The sequence below is a fragment of the Oryx dammah genome, unplaced genomic scaffold (assembly GCF_014754425.2).
Source record: "Oryx dammah isolate SB20612 unplaced genomic scaffold, SCBI_Odam_1.1 HiC_scaffold_15, whole genome shotgun sequence".
In the NCBI taxonomy this organism is placed as follows: domain Eukaryota; kingdom Metazoa; phylum Chordata; class Mammalia; order Artiodactyla; family Bovidae; genus Oryx; species Oryx dammah.
Genome location: NW_024070199.1, coordinates 39,443,615 through 39,453,373, shown reverse-complemented (window position 1 = coordinate 39,453,373; position 9,759 = coordinate 39,443,615). Strand labels below are relative to the sequence as shown.

At 53.3% G+C, this 9,759-nt stretch overlaps 1 protein-coding gene across 2 annotated transcripts; it reads left to right on the top strand.

Annotated features, from left to right (window-relative positions):
* Window positions 1–33: 33 nt before the first annotated feature.
* MTA2 (metastasis associated 1 family member 2) lies at window positions 34–8,969 on the top strand. 2 transcript variants are annotated; one of them, XM_040256023.1, is made up of 18 exons: window positions 34–776; window positions 1,500–1,567; window positions 1,943–2,036; window positions 3,883–4,000; window positions 4,131–4,194; window positions 4,378–4,495; window positions 4,775–4,877; window positions 5,078–5,177; window positions 5,351–5,539; window positions 5,641–5,715; window positions 5,844–5,902; window positions 6,052–6,149; window positions 6,259–6,398; window positions 6,653–6,881; window positions 7,203–7,292; window positions 7,596–7,714; window positions 7,806–7,948; window positions 8,145–8,969. In XM_040256023.1, the coding sequence occupies exons 1-18, from the start codon at window positions 749–751 to the stop codon at window positions 8,308–8,310; spliced, it is 2,001 nt and encodes a 666-aa protein (XP_040111957.1). In that variant the 5' UTR covers window positions 34–748; the 3' UTR covers window positions 8,311–8,969. The 2 variants fall into 2 exon arrangements, with proteins under 2 accessions (XP_040111957.1, XP_040111959.1); XM_040256025.1 differs by lacking the exon at window positions 34–776 and adding an exon at window positions 917–1,143.
* The last annotated feature ends 790 nt before the right edge of the window (window positions 8,970–9,759 follow it).

The following is a 9,759-nucleotide window of genomic DNA, read 5'->3' as shown; positions in this document are numbered from 1 at the left end:
GGCGCGGCTGGGCGCCTCGGGGCTTTATGGGGGTGGGGAGGAAGGCAAAGGGGAATGCGGAAAAGGTGAGGGAGGGTGGACTTTTTATGCAAATAACAGGCGAAGCCTCTTGCAAATAACTGCGAGGCTCAAAGGCGCTTCGAGTTTTTCGCGGCCGCTGGTGGAGCTGCAAGACTCTGGCTCGCAGAGAGTTAAGCCCAACTCCTCTCCCCGCCCTCGGAGGCGGGGCCGAGCCGCAACGGAAATAGCCGAGTGCCGGGCCGCGGTTGGCCGGAGGGAGCCGAACTCCTTCCGGAAGTAGCCGAGCTTTGCGGTCTTGCTCTCCGACCGGAGCCGAGTGCTGGGCCTTGTTCTCCGGATCCGCCGAAGGTGTTCCGGAAGGAGGCGAACCCCGAGGCGGGCCGGCAAGTCTTCGCGGCGGCCCTCAGAGTCCAACGTCTGGTGGGACTCGGCGAGGGCGGAGGTAGCTGCAGCCTGCCTCCGGTCCGGCGGGATCCGAGCTCGTTCCGGAAGAAGCCGAGCGGACCGGCGTCGGTCTCGGCGTCCCGGGCGTGAGGCTATAGAGGCGGCGGCGACAGCGCGGGCCGGGATGAGCCGCGACGGCTGAGGCTGCGGAGGCGCCGGCTGCGCGGGCCAGACTGAGACTTCTGCGAAGCGCCGGCCCCGCGCTCAGGGCTTCGCTTCGAGTCCTGCCCTCGGGAGCCTTCCGGACCCCTTTGTGCGGTCGGAGGCGGCGGCGGGAACGGCCATGGCGGCCAACATGTACCGAGTGGGGGGTGAGTACCGGGCGTTAGGGGCTTCGGGACTCGGGGCGGGAGAGGCTCGGCTCCCAGCGGCGCAGGGAACCGCGTCTGGGGCGGCGTGGTCCAGAGCGCGGACCGGAACCGGAACCGGGAGCATGGGGAGCGAGGGCGCGGGGATCGCGACGCGCCCGGGCTCCGAGACTCCCGGGAAGCCTGCGGGCGGCCCGACGGCACTCTCAGGGCAGCGTCTGGGCCGCCGGGGTCGTGGAGTGGGCTTGCGAAAGTGGTTCCAAAGGGGCTGACAGGGCAGGCAGGGGGCGCGAAGGGCCGGGGCACCAACGGGGGAGCGGCCGGGAGGTTTCCTCTTCCCAGGAGTTATTGTGCGCCTCGGTTCACAAAGGTGGGGGCCCTGTACAGGGGTGAACAATTGCTCTCCTGAACGAGACCGGGATGCAACTCCATCGCTGAGTTGTGGGGAACTGCTGCGCAGGGGAACCCCCTGCTTCTCTTGTCTCCTTAAGGCTCACATTTGAGCGGAGGATCTGATTTAAGAACTGGGTGATTAGGGTTGGAGGGTGGAACGTCCCTCCATTATTTTCTACTAGTCTGTACACTTCCACATTTCAGCGTCCTCTCTACCTAGACCCTTATCTCCTTTTGGTCTACTCAGGCCTCCTTTCGCTCCTCCCACTCTGGTGCTGGACTCTCCCATCTACTCCACTGATCTTCCCGGTTCTTCCCCACCCCCTCCTACAGATTACGTCTATTTTGAGAACTCCTCCAGCAATCCTTACCTGGTTAGAAGGATTGAAGAGCTCAACAAGGTGAGTAGAGCAGAGGCCCGCCACTGCCCCCCTACCCAGCAACCTCCGTCGTCTTTTTTCAGAGATCTGTAACTTCAGGTGAATGAGAGACAGAGATAACACAAACCCTGTCCCAAGTACCCATGCATATTCATTCATTCATTTCTTCCACGCTTTCAGGAAAGGCTATTAAGAGCTTAGTGGGAACTTTACTGTTCTGTTTTTGGTGGGGCTGAGGAAAGGGATTTGGAAGTCTGTCCTTAAATGTGAATCTCTTGATTCATAATTGGAGTTTTTCTTACATCCTTTAGAAACTTGTTCACGGATGTTAGTTTCTTCTTTATGCATTTCCACTTGCAAATGATTAGTTTTCACCACCGTTTTTTCTCTCCTTAGACTGCAAATGGAAACGTGGAGGCAAAGGTTGTGTGCCTTTTCCGGCGAAGGGACATTTCGAGTAGCCTCAACAGCCTGGCTGATAGTAATGCCAGTGAGTGTCTTTGTCCCCACCCCCGGTTTCCCTGTCTCCCCCTGCCCATGATCTGAAGCCTGGGCATGTCCCTGCAGGTGTTCTCTTGTAGCATGCCCAAGGCAGGGGTGTGAGTTTGGGGGTGGGAAGTGCCTGGTCTGCAGAGGGAGGCCTGTTTTTACATGTTGGGTTAGAAGCAAGGTGGAGAGGCCATGATAAGGAAAGCCAGAATTTGGCTTGTGTGTGAGTGTGTATTTTTGAATCTGCCTTTGTGAATGGTGTATGTAAAAGAGATGGTAGTATTTAAATCGGGGATGAGGAAGCACTTTAGAGAAGCAGATCTCTAGGGGGACAGTTTCGGTTATGTTGGGATGATAGGTGGTGACTGCCAAGGTCTGCTGAAGAGAAGAGACTGTACTGAGAAGCCTGCATAATAGGAACGCAGGTTTTTGGTGTGATCATGAGGTGGTAAAACTACATTGATGGGAGAAAATAGGAAGCCAGGAACATTTTCTTGCGCTTTTTCTCTATTCTCACCTAGCCTAGCTTCTCTCACCTAGCCCTGGACTCCATTTTACATCTTTCCCTTTTCTTTTCACCCTATTCTGCTTCTCTTGATGCTTTCATCTTTTTAGATACACAGCCTTCTGTTTTCTTTAGTTTCTTTTTCTTTTCCTGCTTTGGCTTTCTTTCCACTTTCTCTTGTTCTTCCTTTCTAAATTATTTTCCTTATTTTGGGCTTCTTTGAGCATTGGGCGTGAAGGGGTTAACGAGGACCTGGGCCGACCAAGTTCTCTGGCTCTCTGGGGTTTCCAACCCTGTCTGGCAGGGGCTGACCTTGGTCTTGTCCAATCGGAAAGGCTGTGGGGGGTGTGGTCCCCCTTGCCTTAGCACAGGGTTTCCGGAGCACACAGGCAAGGGGTGGAGCCTACTGCACACCCCTGCCCCCCCCTTCTCCTTGAGGTTGGGAACAATGCACCAATGAGCCTGGGCCTGTGGCTCTTCTGCCCCCTCCCTGTTTGGTTGGCACCCAACCAAGTTAACCCTTTCCACTAAGGTTTCAGGGCAAGTTGCAGCTCCTTGGGGAGGAAGGTGTTGGCACTGGCTTGAGAGGTACTGTCCTTGAGAGCCCCCAAAACAAACTATTATTAGCAAGTAGAAAACAAGGGAGTTAGGGTTGCATGTGATGTTTAAGAGCAGAGTCTCCTGAAATTTGCAGAGGAACTGGTAAACACAATTTTGTGTGATGCTTTTATTTATTTATTTATCGTCACTAAATTTCTGGACCCCAGGTTAGTTTAGCAAGAAAGAGACAAGTGCGATATTCTTGCTGGGCCTGGTGTGGGCAGATTTGTGCCATATGAGTGGTATCTGAGCATTGGCACCTGGGTTTGCCGTGTGTTTCTGTGGCAGCCTTTGTACTCTCAGCGTGTGTGTGTTCAGTTGTGTCTGACTCTGTGACCCCCATGAACGTAGCTTGCCAGCTTCTCTGTCCATGGGATTTCCCAAGCAAGACTACTGGGAGCAGGTTGCCATTTCTTTCTCCAGGGTATCTTCCCCACCCAGGGATCCAACCCCATCTCCTGCATTGACTGGCAGGCAGATTCTTTACCCATGAGCCACCTGGGAAGCTCTTGTACCCCGAGCAGCTCTTCCCTAAGAGCCCTCATTAGTGATGAAGAGTTGGGAGCACCTGTGATGGTGACAGGGGAGGGCTAAGAGGTAAGGGTGATGTGGTGAGGATATGGAAGGCAGGTCCTTGAGGAATGTGAGGAAAACATTAAATATTTTCCCTGGGTTAGAGTTTTTAAGGTGGCTTCTTTCTGAATTAGTTTCTGACTTGCTTTCTTCCTCCTAAATCTCCCAGGGGAGTTTGAGGAGGAATCGAAGCAGCCAGGGGTGTCAGAACAGCAGCGACATCAACTGAAGCACCGAGAACTTTTTCTTTCTCGGCAATTCGAATCATTGCCAGCCACCCACATAAGGTATGGGGCAGTCAGAGCCTCTGTGGCTTGCATGCACTTATTTAGAAGGTGGAGAGGAGGGGCTAGTGTGCGGGAGATGCCGCACGGAGGAAATGAGCTCACCCAGGGTTTTCTGACCTCTCTCCTGTAGGGGGAAATGCAGTGTGACCCTCTTGAATGAGACAGATATCCTGAGCCAGTACCTGGAAAAGGAGGTGAGAAAGAAGTGTTGGGAGAAGAGGGAGGGAAGTGGGTATTGCCCCGAAAGGCAGGAAGAAAGTCTGACTGGGATGAGGTACAGGTTGACAGTCTGCCTGTCTTGGGAACTCCAGATAACCCCCATGTCCCCTGCCTATGAGTACTGCTGCCCAGCTTACTTTCTCTCTTTCTGTCTCCAGGACTGCTTTTTTTACTCACTGGTGTTTGACCCTATGCAGAAGACACTTCTAGCTGATCAGGGAGAGATCCGAGTTGGTTGCAAATACCAAGCTGAGATCCCAGATCGCCTGGCAGAGGGTATGCAGCAGGAGAGACTGGGTTATGACCACTGGGATTTCTTAAGATCAAAGTCTCTGAGTGGTGGGCCTTGGCTTTGTGTGGTGCACAGTCTGCGTGGCTCTGTGTTAATGACCTGGGCAGACTGGGACCTTAGGAACCTGAAGGGAGCAGATGGGCACACTGGGAAGAGAAGTCTGAGAGTTAAGGTGGCTAATAGAATCCAAGGAGGAGATGAGGTGTTCCTGTGTCAGGGCACCTATTTTTCTCCTGGATGATAACCATTTCTCCACTCCCCAGGAGAATCTGATAATCGGAACCAACAGAAGATGGAGATGAAAGTCTGGGATCCAGACAACCCTCTCACAGACCGGCAGATTGATCAGTTTCTCGTGGTGGCCCGGTGAGGGGTGGGTGGATGGGGAAGATGGGCTGTGGGCGGTGTGGACATAGTTCTGAGTCATGTTCTTAAGAGATGGACTTTAATTATTTTTGGCCTGGGTGTTGTCTTCCGCCCCCGCCCCCACCACCCGCCTCATCTGGCTTGATTCCTCAGCCCACTCGAACTTTCTTCTTTCCCTGACTTCTCACTCTCTCCTTTAGAGCTGTGGGGACCTTCGCAAGAGCCCTAGATTGCAGCAGCTCCATTCGGCAGCCAAGCCTGCACATGAGTGCAGCCGCTGCCTCCCGAGATATCACCCTGGTGAGCAAAAGTTGGTGGGTAGTTGGGTAGGCTGTGTTTTGCGGGGACCTGCAGAGCTTCGGGACTCTGCAGGGAGGAGGTTATCTCTGAGGTGGGGGGAGTACTTAAAGAGCAGCAGGGGAGTGGTGCTGAGAGTTTCAGGTCATCAGCATCGCTTCCCACCTTTCCTGTAGTTTCACGCAATGGATACGTTGCAGAGGAATGGCTATGACCTGGCTAAGGCCATGTCGACCCTGGTGCCCCAGGGTGGGCCAGTGTTGTGTCGGGATGAGATGGAGGAATGGTCAGCCTCAGAGGCCATGCTGTTTGAAGAGGCCCTGGAGAAGTATGGGAAGGATTTCAATGATATTCGCCAGGACTTTGTAAGTGGCTGGAGCTAGGAGGAGGTGGAAGAGGTGGCAGATGAGGGAACGAGGCTCTGCGACCAGATCCCAGCTCACCCTTCTTCTCTCCGTCTCTTCAGCTACCCTGGAAGTCACTGGCCAGCATAGTTCAGTTTTATTACATGTGGAAAACCACAGACCGATACATTCAACAGGTAAGATCTGGGCTGGGGAGGCTGGACCAGAGGCCCCCTGCTCACCTCTGCTTTTGAAGTTGATGACACCCCACCCCCACCCCCCGCTGAGATGCTCTGATCCTTTTTTCTTTTTCTCCTTTTCGCAGAAAAGATTGAAAGCTGCTGAAGCAGACAGCAAACTAAAACAAGTCTACATCCCTACCTAGTAAGTATGATGGGTAGGGTGTGTTTCTTCTCTCCGCCCCTAACCTGTGCTTTCCTGAGTGATGGGGGTGCACAGGAGACAGGGGCAAATTATTATGGGGACAAAGTGGAAGTCTTTCCTTGACCAGTTCCTGGTTTCTCTCCCATCAGCACCAAACCAAACCCTAACCAGATAATCTCTGTGGGCTCAAAACCTGGCATGAATGGGGCTGGATTCCAAAAGGGCCTGACTTGTGAGAGTTGCCACAGTGAGTTCCAGAGAGGGATAAGGGATGCTGGGGGTGAGTGGGGTGTTTGCCTGAGAGGCTCAAGTGGCATTTACCTCCTGACTGTTCCCTCTGCTTCATGCTCCCACAGCCACACAGTCTGCCCAGTGGTACGCCTGGGGCCCACCCAACATGCAGTGCCGCCTCTGTGCTTCCTGTTGGATCTACTGGAAGAAGTACGGGGGACTGAAGACCCCAACTCAGCTTGAGGGGGCTGCTCGGGGCACCACAGTAAGGATGGATGAGGAGCAGGTTGGGGAGAGCAGTAAGCTAATTGATGTGAGCTTTAGGCGAAGGCCAGGACACCCAGCTCCAGTAAGGTGATGGCTTGACTGCGGGTGGCGGGGGTGGGACTTGGTAGTGGTTGGGGAGCCAGGTGGTAAGGACAGCAACAAAGAAATCAGGTGGGAATAAATCCTCTGCTGCCAGTGGAAGAAGGGAGCCTTGGTGACTGACTGTTCTCCCTTTATCCTATGTCCTTCCAGGAGCCACACTCGAGGGGTCATTTGTCTAGACCAGAAGCCCAAGGTCTCTCCCCCTATACAACCAGCGCCAACCGGGCCAAGCTGCTGGCTAAGAACAGGCAAACATTCCTGCTCCAGACCACGAAGCTGACCCGTCTTGCCAGACGCATGTGCAGGGACCTGTTACAGCCGAGGAGGGCTGCCCGACGACCCTACGCCCCTATCAATGCCAACGCCATCAAGGCAGAGTGTAAGGGCAGGAGTGCTGGGCTGGTGGCACGTGCGGGTTGCTGTGGCCAGAGACCAGGGTTTTCTCTGGGTGTTTAATGACAGCAGAGGTAGTAGGCCGCAAGGACTTGTTATGGATTAGACATGGTTCCTTGGGACCTCCCTGGTAGTGCAGGGCTTAAGACTCCATGCTCCCAATGCAGGGGGTGCAGGTTCAATTCCTGGTTAGGGAGCTAAGATCCTGCATGCTGCACAGTGACCAAAACAAAAAGACATGGCTCCTGGCCCCCGAAGAGACCTGAATAGTGACGCACTTTCAAAAGCTTTCATCTTTGTTCTCCAGGCTCCATTCGACTTCCTAAGGCTGCCAAGACTCCACTGAAGATTCACCCTCTGGTGCGGCTGCCCCTGGCAGCTATCGTCAAAGATCTGGGTAAGGGATGGGGAGCTGCTAGGTGGTGTCTGGCTTTTATCATCAAGACCCTTCTCTTCCTCTGCTTTTTTCTTTCTCACTGAGTCCAAAGAGGTTTAGTCTTAACTGTACTTTTGTAGGATAAAAATGTTCTTCTCATAAGCTATCCAGTATAATTACATACTGATTGATAGGAACATGTTCATATGTGACTTTCGAAATACTGCTAATTACTTGTCAGACCCCTCTCCCATCACTACTTTTGGGTATTCATAGAGAAAGTGTGAATGTTCTCTAAGATTTCTTTTAATTTTTTTCTGATAGTGGCCCAGGCACCTCTGAAACCAAAAACACCTCGGGGTACCAAGACACCGATCAACAGAAATCAGCTGACTCAGAACAGGGGACTGGGGGGCATCATGGTGAAACGGGCCTATGAGACTGTGAGTGGGCCAAGTGGCGTTGGGTGGGCTTTTATATCTGATAGGTGTTTGGGAGTCCCCTCTCTGATTTTGTTGCCCCACCTTTTTCCAGATGGCAGGAGTTCCTTTCTCTGCCAATGGAAGGCCTCTGGCCTCAGGGATTCGCTCAAGCTCACAGCCAGCAGCCAAGCGTCAGAAACTCAACCCAGCTGATGCACCTAATCCTGTGGTGTTTGTGGCCACAAAAGATACCAGGTAGGGAGCGCGCCATGGGAGGGGCCGAGAGGTCAACAACCCAGATGGGTGGGTATGGGAAAGGAAAGAGGATCTGAGCAAGAGCAGCCCCACGAGACTGGGTTGTGGGGGCGGGATGCTGGGAAATTGTAGTGGAATGTGGAGCATCACCTTGACGGTCTTTGGTTTTCTTGCTGCCTCTTCTCTTGCCGGCCAGAGCCCTGCGGAAGGCTCTGACCCACCTGGAGATGCGGAGAGCTGCCCGCAGACCCAATTTGCCCTTGAAGGTGAAGCCACCGCTGATGGCAGTGCGGCCCCCAGCCCCTCTTCCTCCGTCGTCACATCCTGCCAGCACTAATGAGCCCATTGTCCTGGAAGATTGAGCATCTGTGGGGAAGGGAGGTGGGCGGAAACCTAGAGGGTGGGTGCACAGGGCACCTAGCCTCCCTTCCCTCTAGTATCAAAGGGAATGAGGAGTGAAGGAGGGAGGGAGCAAGTGAGTGTGTCCTTGGAGGGGCCGGGCGCCCTCTGGTGTTAGCACTTGGAGGCTTGTCCCCTTCTAATGCCTCTCCATGCCTGGTGGTGGAGGGCAGACTGCAGGATCTTGGCTCATTGTGGGAACCTAGCCTGTTTTGGTGGGTAGGACCCACAGTTGTCTTGGACAGTTTGGGGGGGAGGGTTTTTTAATTTTTTAAAAATTTTGCCTCCCTTTGTGGAAGGGGATGGGGGGGAGAGTAAACAGATATCAGGTGGTGGTATCTGGTTGGGGGAGGGGGGCACGCACTGCCATGACTGCCATGTCTTTTTTTTTTTTCCTAATTGGGGGTTTCTCTTGCCGTCCGGTGTCCGGACTTTCCTAATTGGAGTTTGAAGCCCCTAAGCTGGTATCAGTCCCAGCCTATGCTCGCTCTTTCCTTCCCTCCCCTTGTCCCCTCTGCCTTTTGTACGCCAGTTCTCAGAAATAAAGACCTTTTGTCTGTTTTTTTAACCTCGGATTCTGTAATTGGTTCTTATAGTAACAAATAAAATGCTGTTTTCTTCAGCTCCTCCTGGCTCAGCTATTCTCTGCTGTATGTGTGTGGTGGCTTCTATAGGAGGGGGTGTTTGTGTGTCTGGTGGTTTCTATAGGAGGGTGTGTGTGTGTATGTGTTGGGGTGTATGTCTTGGATTGGGAAAATAAAGGACAAAGCACAATAGAGAAAGTGCAGATGGGGCTTGCTCTGGGAACAACTTTATGTGCTATGTAGCCTGGACAGGTGCCTTGCTCTCATTTTGCTTTGCTGTGGAGTCCAGACTGCTCCCCAGCTCTCTACAATACTGCAGCCCAAGCACCATCTTGGCCCAGCTTCATTAAAACAGTTGGGATGTGCTGGTTCTCAAAACTGACTAGTGGATTCTATAGGAGGGAGGGTGTGTGTGTGTGTGTGTCTAGTTTCTTCTTTATTTCCCAACTCTTAGTCCCCTCTTCTTTTTACTGAAGGAATTCTGGGAGTTGCTAGAGGCCAGAGTGGGATGTAGTCCACTTTGGAGAGCACTGTAGGATGATGCCACCTACTTTTCTGCTATTTCAAGGATCCCCACAGCCAGCCTCAGCAGCTGCTTTGATACTGAGGTCCGTCCCCCTTGTGGTGGTTCCTGCCTTTTGGGGTTTGGGAGACAGACACGAGCTGGTTCCAATGGGAGGAGCACCTTAGGAGAGAGAAGCTTACTGTGTGCTCCTTGAGCACTTTAGAGATGGGGAAAAGCCTAAGCAGCAGACTTACCTCGAGTTTAGTTTGAGACGCCTGACTCAGGTCCGCTGCTCTTTTCACAGCCCGATGCTGTGGGTTGAT